This window comes from Athene noctua, chromosome 5, assembly GCF_965140245.1.
Source record: "Athene noctua chromosome 5, bAthNoc1.hap1.1, whole genome shotgun sequence".
Taxonomy (NCBI): Eukaryota; Metazoa; Chordata; class Aves; order Strigiformes; family Strigidae; genus Athene; species Athene noctua.
Genome location: NC_134041.1, coordinates 24,073,837 through 24,093,781, shown reverse-complemented (window position 1 = coordinate 24,093,781; position 19,945 = coordinate 24,073,837). Strand labels below are relative to the sequence as shown.

At 35.7% G+C, this 19,945-nt stretch overlaps 1 protein-coding gene across 5 annotated transcripts in view; it reads right to left on the bottom strand.

Moving 5' to 3' along the window:
- Window positions 1–19,945, bottom strand: part of NTNG1 (netrin G1) — a 156,456-nt gene that overhangs the window by 27,339 nt on the left and 109,172 nt on the right. For 2 of the 5 annotated variants that reach the window (XM_074906698.1, XM_074906702.1), the window contains exons 6-7: window positions 12,719–12,784; window positions 10,779–10,838 (exon numbers count right to left, since the gene is read on the bottom strand). The exons of 1 other annotated variant lie outside the window; for it this stretch is intronic. In XM_074906698.1, coding sequence (XP_074762799.1) covers window positions 10,779–10,838; window positions 12,719–12,784 — 126 coding nt within the window. Of the gene's footprint in view, window positions 1–5,474; window positions 5,643–10,778; window positions 10,839–12,718; window positions 12,785–19,945 lie in introns of all 5 variants that reach the window. 2 more of the 5 variants (XM_074906700.1, XM_074906697.1) reach the window with 2 other exon arrangements.

Sequence of the window (19,945 nt, the reverse complement as noted above, 5' to 3'; positions counted from 1 at the left end):
GAAGACTGTCTATTAAGGATATCCAGAGTAACGAATATAACTATTATAGGTCCATTTATTTGTTTGCTATGTCATTTCAGGAAGAGACATTTTATGATGTGAAGAGAAAAAGTAAACAGAAAAGATATAAAGGCAGAAGATACTACGGTCTTTGAGGATAAGTGATTGTAACAGATTCTCTTTTGGTAAGAATATTTTTGACAATTTAATGAACATTAGAAAAGCTCTGTATAGTATGGATATATCAATGTGCCATCAGGGTGAAATGTTTCACATTATTAAAATAGGCTTATCTATATTACTCAATATTTTCAGAAGTGCTGAATGTCTTTACAGGGCTATATAAATGCACTTTACTTATTTTCAAGATAGTCTTCCTTTATAGTTTTGAGCAGTATAATAATTTATATGGATATCTGCTGTTCAATTGATGAGATTGTATTTATCAGTGTTGTTAATAAACCTTTTACATATTCCACAATGAAAAGCTTGAGGTGAGTACTAATGTAATGCAAAACTTATCAGAACTGGATTTACGCTGCCATTTTAATCTCTCTCACCTCCCAGTGGGCAGGTGGAAAATGCAGTGAGGCTCATTCCCCACTGTGTATTTTCCATGTGTATTCAGCTAATTAAAGAATGACTAGGGTAACTCATTTCCTCCCACAACACTTACTGTGCTGTTCATTCACAACCCTTTTCTTTAACATCATTACAATATCCGTATTCAGCTTTCAGCTAGCTGAACAAAGACAACCAGACAGCAGCTAGCAAAGCTCATTTTTGGCACTCCTGTTCTTCAGTTTATTTACTTTTTTTTAAATGAAGGGCTGTATCTTATTTGTATGTAGACCCATGTAGACCCAGAGTAACTCCACTGTCAACTGAGACCACAGACACATTTTGGCAGCATCTGATCTCTGCTGCTATTGAAGGCAAAAGATACACAAATTGATTCCTGAATCTGGGCAACCTGCTGGGAGTCTGGCTTTATATGTCTGTGAATCAGTTACTTTGATGACTACCTTTGGCAATTGTTCCCTAGCATTAAGTTAAACCTCAACGATATTGTAAATGACAAAATGGAGCTGAACTGAGAAGTAAAATATAAAAAGAAATCCAACGGAAAAACTGTAACAGTAAAACAATTACCAGGAAGACATTTGTCATCTGTTGTCTCAGTGTTTATTAACTATAAATTACAGATGGCACTTTGAACATTTGGCATGCTGAAGAAGAATAGTTACCTTTGGCAGACAGAGTTCCACAATAATAATAGAGTCAATTAGCTAGCAACATCCATTAATGAAGCTGAAAACTGAAATGCCAAAAATACTGTGCAAGGCTGAGCAGAATTATAGCACAGTGAGTGCCATTTGAAAAGCTGGCAATTCTGATGTTAATCAGATGTATGAAATGTTTATGTAAACAGGCATAGAACTGAGATACATATTGATTTCAGGAAGTAAAATTTCCTTAAAGAATGCTTATAGAAAACCTTGAAAGACAAAAAACTTGGAATTACATTAGAAACAGAGGGCCCAATTCTTGTACATTAAAAATAGCTTAGTTGGACATAATGGAATTACAGTGATTTAAACAAGTGTTTGTGAAAGAAATCTATGGCCTTATGATACTGAATGTTATAGATAACGTTATATTTTCCAAAGAACAAGAACCTGACCCAGTATCAGTGAAAGCTTTCCTGCTGAACTCTGTCATGCAAATACGTAAGAAGTACCAGGCCTGGTACCAAACCTGCTGTTTAAGGGAACGTAGATAGTGGAAACAAAACTTGAAGCCAGGCCCTTTTACAAAAGCAGTAGATCAGATCAGAATACCAAACAGATCCAGTAATCCTCAGTAACTGAATCTAGCCTCTGTCCTTCCCAGTACACAATTGATACCACAGATATATAACCTACAGAGGTCCACAGATCATCCAAGCTCGTTGTCCAACAGAGTATCACAGACTGCGGAACACTTCCCAAGCTCTGCCAAATACTTAAGACATAAAAAAGCTCAAAAGCCACAATTCCAATCTGCCACAGAGAGGCAGTGAGTATCTCCAATGCCTGTGCAATAGCAGGGCATTAAATAATATTAAATTAACATTCCCTGATCATCCTAATAAGCAGATCACACACCAGGTTCCAGGGTGGGGAAAAAAACTCTTCAGATCTGAACTGGGAAGGAATTTTCCTCCTAACCTCCATCTGGGGACTGTCTGAAGGATGGGAAGATAACAGTAGTAGTCATCTGTTCACTGAGATTCACCGTATCAATGTGATGCTGCCAGCAAAACACAATGAAAACAAGTAAAAAATAAGGTTGGGAAAATGGGCTGAAGCTTGCAGGCTTGCTGCTTATCAGTCTGGGTTGACAGCAGCTACAGGACAACCCTCAGGGTTCACTTAATCATCTATCTCATATATATCATTAGGGTTTCTAAAGGTGTTAATTGAAGCTTAAGCCTAAGTGACTGCAAGGCTGGTTTTCTTATAGGTGTGACAATAATTGCCATTTCAGTATTTATGTTGTAAGGCAAAGGAAGTGTTTATTACTCTGGGTCTACTTGGTGGCTTCCATGCTATATCCATGCTTGCCAGTGTGTGTACTCACTGAAATAAAGGGTTACTAGGACTTTATCAAGACCTTGTAGAAATAAAACACACTTCAAGTTGTTAAATTCTTTTTCACTGTAAGCATGTCAAGTGAATGATTTTCAACTTTAAAACGCCTTGATTTATTTAGAAACTGTAGTTGCCCATATAAGGTAATTTTGCAGTTAATTGACAAATCCACAAATATTTGATATTTAATTTTAGGAAATAAAATGTATTTTGATTCTAAAGAAATTAAGGGCATAATGACATTAGATTTAAGCCCACTGTATAATGCATTGCATTTGGTTCACTGGTAAAAAGCTTCCAGTATTTCAGTTCTTTGTAACTTGTTTTAAAAATGAAACATTTTACGTTTTCTCCATTTAGTTAGCATCAGCTAAGATTCACAGATTTGTTATCCATGTACTTACCATATATATTTATGAAAACTATATAAGTAGTTTTGATAAATCAGAGCCAAAGCCCTGTTAGCTGCCATTAAACTAGCTTATCCAAACATCTTTCTACTTTTCTACATATATGGCTGAAGAGGAAAGAATTAGCCTGAAAAAATGACTTTCATAAGGGAATAAGACTTGCACATGTCACTGGAAATCTGCTTATTAAAACGTTCATGCCAACATTTCACTTGTACTCAAAAACCCAAAACACTGCTTTTTAAGTCAGAGAAAAGAGAAATGAGCGTTTCCAATAGAGCAAGACTCTTTGTGCTTGACGTAGAAGGATGGTGAATCCATCAACTCTCTCAGAAGTGAAAGTACTCTACATTTTGCCCAATTAAATCTTAGGAGCCCCCGTTCAGGGAAGTACTTTAAGTACAAACTTCTCTGTTTTCTGAAAGCGCTTAGGTATCAGCTTCACTGACTTTAAACAAGAAGTAGTATGAAAGTCTTCTTAAGTTGGCAAATCAGCTAGGATACGTACATTTTGTATGCCGTATGATCACTATGATCCTGAAAACTGTTTTAGTCCAACAAGAGTATTATTTATTTAAAATAAATTACTTAATATGTAGCAAACCAGGGTTTGATCCTATAGTCATCTCACATGGTAAAATTGTCATGAGAGCTCAAGAAAATTCTGCTTGCATTAAGATGGGAAAGTCAGCAAATGCATCATGTTGCTTTTTTTTTTTTTTTTTTTTTAAGACTGTTGTTAAATAAAAAGTTTTAAAATTTTATTTCTGCAGAATCTGGGCAATTTCAAGGTGCACATTTGTTTTACTAAGACATTCTAAAAATGTCACTTGCAAGTTAATTTAAAATTTCCTTATTTTTGACTCCTGGTTTATTAACTTCCTTGTCTTACATAGCTATAGTTGCTGTCAGCATTTCAGTGTACATGGGAAAACAACTTAATGAGCTGATGAAAAATCCAAAATAGAGTGATTTAGTGTCATACTCATTAGGCCTATTTAGGCAGCTGAAATTATACAGCCCTGATGTCATACTGATGATGTCCATCATCTACATCAAACAAATATGAGGGACAGCGGGTTTTTTCCAAGAACATTTGATTGGGTTAATCTCCTCAGCACAGTCATACAAAATCATGATTTGCCTACTAAAATTCTTATTAGCTCAGACTAATTAATGTCAAAGGAGATCATGCATTTTCTGAATATGTTGCCAAGCAAAGTTAAAAGGACATGTGAAATGCAGTTTGTGGATGGATCTGGGTGTTTATCAGGAAATAAAATGTAAATCTGTCAAGCTGCAGACTGAAACAAATAATAGCAACCTAAATAATTTCTGGCTTGAATTGCAGCAATGGATTATAAAGAATATTAAAACATAATTTTTTCACCCATAGTCTATTTTGGCATGAAAATATCTTATAGCTGCTCTTTCTTTTCGCTTCCTGGAAAATTGAAAGAAAAATCACAATGAAAATCCCTGAATCGGTTCTACTGATGCTTATGTCTATAAGAAACATGATATAATGAAATTCTCCACATCTGTCTGTTAGTAGAGCTGTGTGTTTTTTGGCTACCTGTTAACTACTGACCATTGTATGTGGCTTACTTTATGGATTATGTTCAGTCTTCACCTAGTGTCCTAACTTTTGCTATATACTATCTGTGGTGACATGAGAACAATGCATATTCTTCTAGCATGACAAAGATTCTATATTTTTTCTGATTATGCTTTTCTTATTATGCTCTGACATTTTCTTTAATTCTGCATTTTGGATATTTATAGGAGATGCTAGGTCTGAAGCACTGTGTTCACCTAGAAATCCCTTTTCTAAATTGACATTGTGTCAAACTGATTTGACAAATTCTGCTCCTAACCACATGGGCATAATTTCAGTTTCTCCTCTAAGGAAAGGGGAGGTAACACTGCATTTACAGCCCTGTGCCTGGGAACAGAATTAGCTGCAACGTGTTTTTATGAGATTTAAGTTATTAAACACCACTCCCCTTGTCCTATTGATGCATCTGGTGACTTTTGTAGGTCTCCAGGCAAGTATTCAGAAGTCTGTACTCATAATTCCGAAAGTTAGACTGGGAACAGGTATTTATGACTCAACCCTTCGGTTTTCACGTGCGCAACTCCAGCATGCCTCCCTCCCTCCTGCAGAAGGGCAGCACAATCAGCTTCTCAGGGGCTTCTGGGGAAAGTCTTCTCAGGACCCTCAGCCAGGGAGGTTCACAGTCGATACAGATTCAAAATACCTCCTGGGGCTACAGGGGCAATGGAAATGAGGTGAGAAGTCTACACAGATGTTCTTATCCATTGAAAAAGCTCATTCTTGCTCAACTGGCAAGTAAGCAGCAGTGGTCCCTAGCAGCTGCCAGTAGCTGAAAAGGCACAGAAGAAAAGCCACAGTTATCCCGGGACTGACCTATGCACACATTTTCATCGTCCAGCTCTGCAGAAGCATTTCTGAAGTAGCCCAGCCTGCATAACTCACAGTGCTGACCTCTAGTGTTGTGCTTACAGCTCACGCAAATGACCGTATTGAGCAGCTCGATGTAACTGCACCGGTTGGAGTGCCCGAAGCATTCACAGTCTTTCAAGGAAGAACAGAAATGTATACAAAATGTATACAGCAGCAGAGTAATAGCACATTACATGCTTAGTAAAAATGAACCATGAATAGAAGTATGAATGAATGGCACATACATGTTAATCAATGTAACATGGACAACAGCAGATGTTTATCTGCAATGAAAGTGAAGTTTGTTTCAGGCAGGTTAGCGTGACCCGACAACCATGGCATGATGTCGAAAGTTGGCTGTTGTTGGCAGACCTGATGGAACTGAAGCATTTGCAGTTGTAAACCTTTCAGGGGTACTGGAGGCTCAGTTTCCACTGACAGAAGTGCACATCTTTTTGCACATTTGAGATGAGTATAAATCAAGACCCAGGAAAAACTTTCTTATATTAAAAGCATTAAATACAGTGGACAAAATTGTCAAACTTCATCATGCTTAAGCCTACAACTGTGAGTAAAATAAAAGCTTTGTTCTAACATAAATGGTATTCAAAAATACTACTGAGCTCGGGGTACTGCAACTGGTAGGCACCTTGGGAACCAGGCTCTTTTATTTCAAGACCAAACAAACCTCTAGTTTGACAATTTTGGCCAGCACCTCCTAAAATGATTAAGAGAAGAAAAGGAAGGGAGGTGTTATTTAAGAGCTACTTACTTCGGTGGTAAGCATTAACCCATTTTTATATTCTGAGATGAGAAACAATTAGGCCAGAAAATATCATGAGAATTCTGAGACGTGTACTGAATGGAAAGCATGCTTACTGCAGCCATCTGAAATGCAGCTGGCATGGCAGCCGCTTTTTAAAAGCCCCTTCATTAAACATAGAATGCTAGTGCCTTTTAGTCTTTAATCACAAGCAGTGCTTGGTTTTATGCAGAAAGAAGGACAAATTAGAAATGTATCAATATCATTACAGAAGACACAGATATGTTTTGTGTGGAAGTCTGATCACTCAACTCTGAGATTATGAGCCCAGAATGAATGCAGAAAAGGTTGCTGAGATGATCAGAGAAGTAGAGAGCCTATTTAAAAAGTGAAGACAAGGATAATTTAGCTTGTTTAGTCTAGGAAACTGAAGACAGGGGATATCACTGGACTATAAATACATCAAGGAGATAGCCTTTTCCTATCCTAAGCGAGTACGCTAATGGACAACACTGGTGCAAGAACAAATGCGTGTTAACAGGCCATTGAGAAATTTCAACTGGAAATTAGGAGATGCTATCTAGCCATTAGGGCACTGAGGTTCTTGAACACTCTTCCAATTTGTAGCAAAAACACTGATGCTTTAGAGATACAGTTTATTAACTGGTGAAAAACATTACAGTATGTTTCCTGCAGTAACAGAGTACTGGATGCAGTGACTTGAAAGGGCTTCGATGTCTTGAAGTTAACTTAGCCTGTGATTAGATGAAGCTGTAGCAGAGGTTGTAAAATGTTTTCGTACATGACAGGGGCTAAATGGCATGTGCTGCCTTTCCTGTGGTATGCTGCTGATTATGCTGGGGCACCTAATAAACCCACTCATTGTTGGCAGATACAATATTTGTGCCAGTCTGTATTTTTACAGAAAAATAACAATATTGGTACATGCTTATGAGCATGTTATGCACACCTAATACACATGTATTTCTTTAGCTGTTGTCTGATGTAGTGGACTGTAAATAGATTGAATCTTTTCTTATACTGTACAACACAGCACAACATATGTTTCAATCTCGAGATCTGCCTTTCGGCTGCTAGGAAACATTCATTCAATTTACATATACACATTTAATTAACATATATGCATTCTTGTTCTTTTCCGTGTTACACTGCTAAACCAATATCTTGCGGTTCACGCCAATCTGCTAATTTTGATGGCTATAATTGCCGGAGTACAGTAAAACATTTGGTTTATTAGTCTCAGGATGTTACCACTTGACATAATTGAGTGGGGAGGAAAAAAGTGTTAATGTTTGCTGTCTTTTGCAGATGGTCAGTGTGATTCAGTGTCAGCCAGCCACCCAGCAGCACTTCTCCTCTAGTATATCCATCTTGCTCAAGTGAAAACTGCCTGTGTGGGGCAGAGGCAACAAATCTGAAAGTGGAAATTAGCACTAGCAAACACGAGTCACAGGGAAAATGGTTATAAGTTTTTATGTGTTTTGATTTTTAAAATAAGACAGATTGGTTAGTGATTAAGTAATCTGTTCCTTTTGAATCTCAAATTCAGAAGCAATGTTGTATTAGTCTCTCTGTCTGACAAAGTACATGTCTTCTGCTAGCATTAGACAATTTGTTTTGGTGAGACAATACCATACTGGTATATTTGCCAGATTTGTGGCTAAACATAATCACACTGTACATGAATTTAGAGGACATAATTTACCTTGTTTTTCGAATGGCTAACAGGCAGCAGAATACTACATTTTATGTTTCAAAAATATGCAGACTATAAAGTGCTGGTAAATCAGACTGTGCTATATAATTTGTTGTGTTTAAATTAGCAGAAAGAAATTGAGAATATTTTGTGAATGAATGACTGCACTAGTTCCACTTTGAAATTGTGATATAACCTTCAATAATATTACTGCTACACATAATTAGCCATTTAAAAAGCACAAGAAACAAAGCTGCAGATAAAGTAATTTGTTCTGTAACAAGGCTTCCTCCAAGTTATGATTTGGACTGAAGAAACATCTGATAATTATGACAGACTTAGTTTGATGTACACACATGCTACTAAATATATGTAGAAAGACTACCCGAGTGCAGAGGTCGCTCATCAATATTAAAGGTACACAATAAGACTAATTCTTATACTTGGTTGTGTTCCTGTAGGTACTGCTCTTTTGTAACAACTGTGCTGTATGAAAGAAAGCCTTTGTCTCAAAGTTAACTAAGATACAAGAAGGCTCTAGGAATCTTGATCATCAGACTGATAAATGCTACATGGCATAGGAAAAACCCCTGTTAAAACTAGTCTAACATCTGATCAAAGATTAGCAATGGTGCAGTGGAAAAAAAAAAAAAAGGCATGGCAAGTAATGATTAAATGCATTTAATTAAATGTATTTAATTTAAAAATTTTTTTTTTTTTTGCTAATTTTTGCTTCCCCCCTGCCTTCCCCCCCCATTTTGCTAGTGCAATAATATGAACTTATTCTGCTTACTGCGGTTGGCCTGATCAGTGAATCGTTTTTACATCCCTCTGTGTTTTCAAAAAAACTATATAAAGGGTCCTCATACGATTGAATTATTTTTCTCCACTGGCTACATGAGATGATACCAGTCAAACACACCATGTAGAATTGCATTCAGCATCATGCCAGCTGGGAAGATAATACCTGTGAATGCTGTATGGCCTTGCTAGCTTATCATGTGATTCACCCTAACAAGCACACCAAGATGAGAAAGTAACTTGCTTATTAGAATAAGCAGAGCTTAAGGTTTTTAGGCATATGTCTCTGGCTAGCAGCTCAACCACTTTCATGCACTGGAAATGCCATGCAATCACTGAAAGAGATGGGGGAAAAGTATTAAAATCAGGCTGCAAATGGTTTACCAACAATGAAATGACACAAGCTTACAGTGCTAGAAAATGCTGCTTTCAGTTCCGAGTACCACATGTCAGAAAAGACACGAATAAAGTGGAAACAGTTTTAAACCGAATAACAATAAGGAGTAAATGGTTTGGAAAATAAAACCTCAGAGGAGAGGTAAAGATAGCTAGCTAGGTTTAATGTGAAGGAAAAAGGGAGAAGAAATAGCCCTGTTAGATTTGATAATTGTCTTTGGATGCTTCAGGAATTGTCAACTCGCAGAAAGATATACTGTATGAGCCTTTAAAGACTAATTCCTATGCAATGATGCTATTGCATCAATCTTGATCCTGTTGTAGAAAGCATGATAAAATTACTCATTGGAAGAGAATCATAAAGAGGTTGATCATGTAATTGTTTTGTTTCTATAAATCGAATACTTTTTTTCTCTACTATAATACTAAGCATTTACATCTTTGAGATGACATACTATTGTGCTGTGGGGATCAGGTTCAGCTTAAGCTTCAGCTATGACCAATAAAACAGGAAACTTCATCACAGAAACAATGGTAAACACACATGGAAGGGAAGCATAATTTTTAAACTAAGACAGGTAATGCATGAGACAGCTATCAGTGTCATTTTCTAATTAAAAGCACAAAGAGTATTTCAAGAAAAGTGTACTCAAAAATGATTACAATATTTTTTCATTTTCAGTAACACTATGTTCCTCTCCTATATACTAACAAAAGGCAAACAAAGGAGACTTCATTGTAACCTTAGAAATGACCTACTTCATAACAAACAGTACGGATGGTTGTCATGATCTCATCAAATGGGTCAAACTAAGTTCAAACATTTGTTAATATCTCTATTCCTTGTTAATAAGTATTTCATGAATAATGAGATATTCACAGTAGCTACAGAAAGACAAAACATCTTTATACATACTCTACAGACTGATGAGGAAAAACAATGATGAGAACTGAGGGTTCAGACTGAACGATAGATGAAACAGGTTGCCTGTAAGTCAGAGGGAATATTGGCATCCTTCATTATGCCCATATAATTCCATTATTTTGATAAACCACTGAAACATCAGTTCAAAATGTAATGCCTACACTCTGATTTTGCACGCTGTTACAATAAAACGAAGATGTAAGGCACACTTACAATGCATTGGAAGACATAACTATGCATTACACTCCATGGCATTTACAGATACTTCTTGAGGATACAGACAATTGATGTTTTATGTATTGTTTGCCCTCAACTAATCTGCTTATGTATCCTCTTTTACAATTTACACATATCAGTGAGGAAAACAAGGCTCTAACAAACGTTTGCTTTCTGGACAACAATCCGAATGGTCATATTCACACATTTAACTCCTTTAGAAACAAATGCCATGTCACTTTATATGCCAGCAGCGGCTCTCTAAGAAGCATATTTATTTTCTTTGTATGGCTTATGCTTATGTGACTTAATGCTTCTGTTGTTGTCAATGAAGATGCCTCACCAGTAAGCTTATGGGTACACTTCACAGATATTCCAGATTCATACAGTGCAATGTTTTCACAACACAGAGCACTATGGAATTCACTGTATGAATCCAAGAATTCCTACCTCTCTTGTGGTTTGCAACTTGAATAGAAGAAACAGTTGACATAGCTAATTTGGGAGCAACTAGATAGGTAACAAAATGAACAGTAAATTAGAAAAGGTATCATATAGGAACAAAAGACTAAAACTTCTTTATCTTCTAACTTTTGGTTTAACATTGGTTATTGTTTTGTAAGGAAATAGTGAAAGTTAGAGAAAATGAGTTATACACTAGCAACTACCGAATCATTTGAACTGTAATATCCTATATAAAGAAAGGGAATATAATTCACATTTACACACTTTGGCAGTTTTGTGATAGAGGTTATTTGATGATTTCTCCCAATCCATGACCAATGACTATATGGTAATCAGAGTGGTCTGCAAAGAGTTTTATTAAATTTATATGCATATTTATTCTGGCCTAATAGCATAAAGAAAGAAAACAGAATAAAATAATATAGGCAGATTTCTGTAATTATTCTCTTCATACACTATCCTTGACTGAAGTATTTAATCTACAATAAATGTTCAACACTGTAACAATATGCTGCAAACACAAAAATTGAAAAGAAATGCTTGTATGTTTTTGTGTTTTGTGCTCCCTAACAAAAGGTCAAAGCTAAATTTACTAAACCTCTTATTTTTAGGCAAGAAGCACTAAAAAATTTTGTGCTGTTCGAGATGTATTTTACAATGAAGTTGTCTTAGATCACAAGCAGTATAATTAAGCTATGAAATCCATTAGAAATGCTGAATATCATTTCATTGGGAATGTTTTGATTTAAAATCCTTACAGACAGCAGAGGAGCACAGATCAACCAGGGGTTTGATTGCTTGTTTAAGGAACACATGCAAAAGCTTGGAAAATACAACATGGGCTAGATGAAGTTATTGGAATGCTAAGTATCACTTCATCAGGGATATCTAATTTAAAATATATGTGAATAATGCAAACTAAAGTACATTGCTAATCCTTACAGAAGGCACAGATCAATTAGTGTTTCTGTTTTGTTGGGCGCATAGAAACTTGCACATATAGCATGGTAGGTTTTATATGTATGTGCCTATGTTTTGATGTAGTCACTGTGCTCAATGGGTTTAACTACAGCCCTTCCAATGTAATTCTCCAACAGATTCCCAATATATCTTATTCAGTTTAGTAGCTATTTTCTAGATCACTTTTTCATTCATTTTACTCTCCAGCTGTACGTGTTGTAGCGCAGAATGGACACCCTTTGAACAGTCAAAGCAAGCCATAGGCCAGATTTCTGCAAGGATTTTTTTGGGAGCAAAGGGCCATAAATGAGAAGAACAAAAGGACATTATTTTTTATAATGAACAATACTTTTGAAATGTGAAGTACAGCTGAATACAACTTCAAATAACAAAGAATCTTATTTTTATTAGTAATCTTAAAAAGTTTTTCTGTCTCTTTCAATGCTAATTATCATGCCACAGTCTGTGAGTAATTTTTTGTGTGGCACTTAAATTGCAGAAAACTATGAGTCTGTCCTGCAGAGAACCTGCTTGTATTTTGATGGCATGCAAGCTGAGAATGCCTCTCAGCTCACTTGGGAAAACAAAGTGGAAACAAGGCATTAAAAATGGGTTTGATGTAGGCAATGACAATCTTTCTCACTCAAAAATCTCAAAAGTTACTGAAAATATAGTCTATGCTGTCTAAACAAGTCCAACATTAGGTAGGGCTTTCTGTATATCAGTACTTACAATCTGTGCATCTACTTTTCCAGACTTTTTCAGTAATGTACGCAACTTGACTGTTGAAAGACCCCCTTTTCAGGTAAGGTTCATTTTATGGTTATTTTCTCATAAAATAGCATTACTTAGCATCAGAAGAAAAATTAGCTGGATTTTCGTTGTTATTAGTTTTGCCACCATGTGAGACTCCTTGAAAGAAACTTCAGTAACTTTAGACCACTCGGAATTTTACAGCATCCTACCTTGGTTTGGTTTAGAAACCTCAAGGGAAGAAATATTCGGCCATATCCTATCAAACTTTGGAGGATCTGCATGCACCAGGAAAAATCAGGTTTTGTTATTTACATCTGTGATATTGTTCTAAACAGGCAAGCATATGGACAAAGACATAGATTACAAACATCCATTACTGGACTAGTCTAGGTTGCACTTGAACAATACATGACTACACAGTGAACAAGAAAACAAGCAATTGATGATTCCCAAAACACCAAATGGACATAAAATACTGTGTATAACAATTTATCTTCTGTGGTTTACAATATAATTTTTTGTGCTAAGAAGATATCCTAGACCAATACAGATGGTTCTAACACCAGGAACAAAACAGGAACAGATTCTGTTAAATCTGGTCTACAGAGATAAAATGACAATATCAGAAGAAAACGGATTTCTTACCGAAGACACATATCTTACCGTAACATCCTGTTTTAGGGCCTTTTGAGTGAATTATATTTCTGTTATCAGAAGAAATGTATTTACCAGTAGAGTGGGCTTTTTCTTTTACTCTCACACTTTTTTGTGTTTTATCTATTTCCTACCACCTCTGCTGATATATTTTACTTGATTTTTTTTTTTTTTGATAAAACCATCAAATGTCTACATTTCTTAAAAGCCCTTTTGTCTTTCAGTGGAAGAATTAGCTGTGTCTCTTTAGAGCTTCATTTTCTTTGGTCAGTCTGTTTTGGGGCTGGGGTAGTGGGGAGTGATAACCTTTAGAAGAATGGGTGTTGAAACAGAGTAAATGAAGGAGATGGAGTTGTGGCGGGAGGAAAGGAAACTTTTATTTGGGTCCTGATCTGGGAAACAGTATTTATATTCTCTTTATTTTTCTGTTATAGTATTTTCTCTGTTCCCATCTGCCTAGCTCTGAACATCAGATTTGGACCACATTTTTATCATCTTCTGTAACTACTGCAGTGGTTGTGTCCTTTCTGAGTTGAACAAAATTTTTCTTAATGGACACATCACCTACATGGTGGTGATATTTGTGGGAGAGCACTATTTCTTGATTTCTACCAAAAAGGAATTCAGCTGAGTAGTGAGTAGATTGCAGTTGTCACAACTTGGTTAGCATCAAGGATCTAGGCTTACATGTCTTTTTGAAGAAGGTGTGCTTCACTATTATGTCCATCTTAGTGGAAGACCTTCAGGGAAGCTACAACAAAAAGATCGGGGCTTCAAACATCTGATGTGGAAGAGGAATCCCATAGTATCTTCTGGCCCATTTGTCAAGGGTGAAGAGAAACTGGCTGGGTGGGGACAGCTGTCCCAAAAGTCCTCCCCCATAGAGAACAATTCAAGGAAAGGATGATGGCCTGCCCTGTGCCATTTACTGTTAAGTAGTCTTTTGCAATTGAATCAGTTAAGTTGTGATATAATCACATTGTTATATATTATTGCATTTTGGTGTTTTTTCCTTATCAATCAAGAAAATGGAAGAAAGAAAAACTGAGTCAGTTTGGTAGATTCTCAAACAGTCTATGTATTGATTAAAAATAACCTGCTTCCACTGGTCAGATCCACCAATTCACACACATAGGAAGTGCAAACACAATAGTCAGAGTGTATGACAAAAGGTATCTAAAGGCCATAGTTACTGAGATGGCATGGTAACCCTAGCCCACTGAAAGACTAATTCCATGCACCTGAGAGGTCACCTTCCTCCTCCTCCTGAAACACTGACTGACTGGTTATAGTAAAGAAGATTCAAGCACACACAGACAAATTACTTGCACAGTTAAGTCACTGTTAAAATTTTGGTAGATTTAGGAACACTTAGGCTTGACCTAAAGCTTTTAAAGGGAATAAAGGTTAGAAAATACATAGAAAAATTAGAAGCTAAAAAGGAAAAGCAATGTTTGACTACATTGTCCTGCTGTCCCCTGAGCCTTTTTCTCTTTCAGCCATTGAGCAACATCAGGGTTGTTGCTGAAAACCTGTAATATTTCAGACTGTAGCTTCCAATATCCTACTTCTGTTGTTGAATACTGTGGGGCATGCATAATGGTCTTTAATTGAAATGACCTAGGTATTACCAGAAGTAAAAGTGGTAGCATCAAAGCTTTGTAACGCCTTAGGACTAACCCTCTGAAATATCTGTCATGTAATAAACTGTAGGTCCTATATAGGAAGTCAGATATTTTATACAATCTGATTCATATAATCAGTAATATTTCATATATAATCTTATTCTGATGATGATTTCCCCAAGTAATCTCTTGACTAAATAATTACTTGTATGACAGAAAAAAATTGGCGTTACATATCTCTTAGTAATCCTATAAATGCTACAGATCTGTCCTCATATTAGCAAACTTACTTAAAATGGAGGTTGTGACTTACTGCAAAATAATTAAAAATTCCTTGACCCTTTAAATTAGATTACATTGAGCCAAGTTTCTTAATGGCCACCCAAAACAATAAAGAGCATATTTACAGTGCCTGAAGATTACCAATTAGGTATTATCACTAGTGATTGTTATTAGTGATAATTATAACCATCTTAGAAGGGACTTCTGGAGGCCATTTGTGTCCACCCTTTGCCCATAGCAGGGTCGACTTCAAAGTCAGATGAGATTGTTCAGGGTCACATCCAGCTGAGACCAGCTGCTGTCTTCAGTGTCCCTGGACTGCTTGGTAATCTGGTTAATGCTCCTGGAGACTTAATGTTTCTATTATGTGCTTTTTAAAAAAATCTTTGTTAAAGAGAAGATATTTTTTTTACATCCTTATTCATGGAATGTATTATCACCAAGATTACTGTTTTCTTGAAAATGTCCTTTTTTCTTATTTTTGATTTTTTTTTTTTAAATGGAGATGACTTTAAATTCTTTATCTGAAAAGGTATGTGAGACGTCCAAGTCAAAGAATGTTGACTGTCATTCCCACAAGTATATTGGAGCAGATGAGTCATCCTTTGAACAGGCACTGGGAAGATTCATTTAGCAGTTAGTTATTCTTTTATAGCAACTTCTGAAAATATTTCTAGTCCTCAGTGATTACCACGAAGGGTTTTATTTATAGAGAGGTTGACTAGATAAACCAAGCTTTTCCAGAACAGTTCCATGTATGGACACTGTATCTGTAATTAGTCATTATTTGCCAGAATAATCAATGAATTTTGGTATAGGTATTCTAGAGATACGCTATATAAATCTACTGTAATATGTTCTATGATAGTTATTCTAGGCAAACAAGGCTACAGAAATGTGAAAAAGAGTTTCTAAAAGTATGTTTTACTGTTATTATTTAAAAGTGAAGCTACTGTAGGCAACTTTAAGAGTAGAGGTATGTGAACAGAAAATCAGATATGACATTTTAGATTTATTTTAGAAATTTATTGCATTTTTAGTTACTATTGTTCCAAAGCCAATTCTATGAAGAAAATGTGTTGGAAAAAAAAAATAAAAATCTTACTTTCATGAAGTAAGGAGTAACTGATTGCATTACACATTAGGTGAGGATAATTTCCTTTTTTTTTTCCCCCCTCCCAATTCGTTTTTGGATATACAGTATTAGAATTACCTATGATATTAAATGAAGCAAATCTCTCTCAAATAGCCATTGGAACTGCACTCTGCACCATGGTCTAGGTCATGGTTTCAGCTTGGGGAAATTATGGAAATGAATTGGTGGTTTCAGCCTGATTCCAACCAGACAGCTGCACATGAAAAAAACCTGTCACGATGTTGGCAGAAATTAATCAGCACTTTGTTGGTTTCTGACTCCAACCAAGTACTGAGCTGGCAGCAAAATTAAGCCCGCTGAGAGGGGCTATCCTTCCTCAGGGATGAAGAGCGCAGGTGATGGAGTGTATGAAGACTACACTGCTGCCTGGGCATCTGTGCTCTATGGCAGACTAGCGTTTTTTTTTTTCACCTAAACTGTTTCTGCTGACCCAGTCCACAAATAATGCATTTGATGAAAATTACTATTAATAAATCAGTAAGTCTTAAATAATGCTCACTCTAATGGCAGACAGGGAGCACTTGTGTTGACAACTATCACTACTTATTTAATTTATAATAACAATAAGGAACTCTAGTGAGACACACTGATTAAGATGTTTTTTAACTTTCCTTCAACTTCTATTTAAAACACAAAAAACCATTAAAAAAATGTCAACATAAGCTTGATTATTCTCGTAGAAGACCATGTTTCTAGTCATAGAAAACTGGTCTTGCTACTGCTTGTTTTAAACTGTGGACAGTTGAGAGTAAATAGGTATTCTAAAATACAGATGTCTGCTGAGCATGGTGGGGTTATATGTATGACAGTGCTTTTAGGTATTAGTATTAGACAAAAAATTAGGAATGATAAAAAACCTGAAATCAGACATAGCTTTAGTAAGTGCTGGAATAACTGGGTATGTTTATATCAGATCATATTCCATCATTTCTTGCAAAGATCACACTACCATTATTACAGCATTTCTATCTCTTTAGGTCTATTTGAAGTCATGATAACCTACCTCACATAGAATTTGCCTTTCAGCACTTTCACAACACTGCAAAATATAACTCATCAAAAGAGAAGAAATGCTGGAAAAGTTTTTTTTTTTAAAATCACCCCTTTATTTTATTAAGTTAAAAAAAATGGCCAATGTTAGGCAATCTTTTTTGGAGCAATGTAGGAAGTTTCATACCTGTTCCTTTGAAGAAAGGAGAATTCTGCATAAATGTGAAGATGTGGTTGTTTTATGGCAGCTCCTCAACCATAACAGCTTTTATAACTGTTGGAAGAATTTAAATGCAATTAGTCCTTTACGTGTCCACTTGTGTTCTTAAAAGAAAGCGATCTTTTTAGAGGATTTAAAGAAATAATAAAATCCAGTGATACAGCTCTGGAAACTTTCAGATATCAGAAAAAAATCCACTGATTTTAACAAATGTGTTGGCTAATTCTCAAACTAATGAGGTCTGAGGGAATGTTCTTCAATTATAATTATTTCCACTAAAAATATTTGTAAAAGTGCACAAGGAATTCAAGTATTTTTGGAAGGAAATATTTAGGTACTTTCTCATGACAAAAGATGTAAAATATTCTGTTGATAGTTTGCAGGGGTTGTTGCTTTTTATTTTGATTGATTCTGCTTTTTCCTACAAAAATGCTGAAATTGGCTGGTCGACTAGGATTATTGTACAGTAATTCACAACTGATGAAGAACAGTAAATCAAGATCTTTAAAAACTCAGAAAGCTGATTTGGAAACCTCATTCTTCCCTTACACTCTATGAAATAAACTGATTACATGTCTGAGGGACAGAAAGAAAGAGGAAAGGGGAAAATATAGAAGTGTGTTTTTTCCCAGCAATTTCTCCCCAAGCTTCATAGATAATTAGATTTTAAAATATCTTTGTGGATCATATCTGCTCTCTATAAACTTCCTTGAGAAACTATAGCTAAACTTGCATACTGCAAGTGCAATGTGTTTTCTATGGGTACCATGGTACATATTGAAATGTTGGTATCTTTTTTTCTATCCTGTCCTATCACTCAGATTGTTTATTAATGGTTAAAACAAAGATAACTGTGAACAAAGTAATTCCTTGTATATTACAGCAAATAAAAAAAGCACTGGAAAGACTATCTGACCGATATACTGTTCTTAACTAACTGAAGATGATGAAGGTAAACTGGAATGAATGAGAAACAACACTAAACTGTCAGTGGCCATGTCTACTAGACTGGTGAGTATGGCTCTTCTTATCTGTTAAAATTGGTGGATCTGGCAAAACAAAAACTGAAACAAAGGCTCCCCCAAAGCCCACTCCAACAACCCATCAGTGCTCCCTGGAGCAGCACTGGTAGTTTCTGACCCTACACTAGAAATCACCCCATAAGGAGATGGTTTCTGCTCAGTGTCAGTGCAGGCACTCTGCTTACTTAACTTCAAGGGTTAAATCCTAGTTATATAGAAGAAAACGAGCTTTGTTATGAATCCTAAGAGGTAAATAAACTATTCGTAATGTCTTTTATTTGGAATGTTAATTTTCTTTCAGATCCAGTGTTCAAATGAGTGTATTATACCATAGAGGCTATCAGTATTTTCTTTCAGCTCAGTAATGTTTTAATATAATGGAAAATCTAACTGCTGAAGTGAAAAGTAAAGGAGGGAAAACAAATACTGTTACAGGCTTCATAATATAATCAGTTAGATAAGGTGATTGCTTTAGACTAGGAGCCTGATTAATAGTATTATTTATTAAAAAGATAGATTTAGATAAAATTGAATTGAAATGAGAACACTTTGCTAGTATGTCCAAAATATATATATAGTCTGAAGACAATATTTAAGTGTTCTAAGGAGATAAACATCTTAATGGTCTCTCAACAGTGCAACTCTCTCTGTAAAACCTGATCTCAAATAATAATAGAGAAGTAATGTACGACCTAGTTATGAATGTTTATATCCTACTGACAGATGTGGGTGTTGTGTATATATTCTAGTCCAGAGCTTGGCATTGTAATGGCTTTGATCCCATGACTTAAATTTAATGAGAGAACTTCTCAGTTACTGCAAGGGGGCAAAATCAGGTCCAAAATACTTTGTGTTGTATTAAAAAAGAAAAAAAAAATCCGCTAGTATTTGCACTCACAACCTTTTAAGACATATATTTACCACATTAAAATTTCATAATAAATATATAAAACAAATAAAGCTACACTCATCCTGACACTATTTTGGTTCCAGAAAAGTTCTTACTAGGTCTTTTAAGGTTAAGAAAACAATAAAATAAGAAAGTGCCCGTTCAGTCTTTTTTTTTTTTTTCTCTTGTGTCTTTCATTCGTTACCGTTAAAAAAACCCTCTTCATTTGAAATTGGCTACAAAGAAGAATAAAAACATAGAGAACAAAGCAGAAAATACCATTTGATTATCGTGATTGCATCTTGCACTTGAGTGCACGTCTGTCTCTAAACTCTGACTCATCTGCCACCAGCAGGCTTTAAGGTGATAATCACCCACACAGAGCTATTTGCACATCATGTCTATCCTATCCTGTATCTAATTATACCCTTTATAACAAACTGTTTAGCATAATTAGTGGAGTTACGCTTTACAGGAAAAAAGTTAAGAAGCTCTAGTTTAGAAGATTCAACTTTTTTGAAGGCATACATGTACAGATTAGTAACTTTGGTCACAATAATGAACATTCTGATGCATTGGTCTATGTAAAGTTGTACAA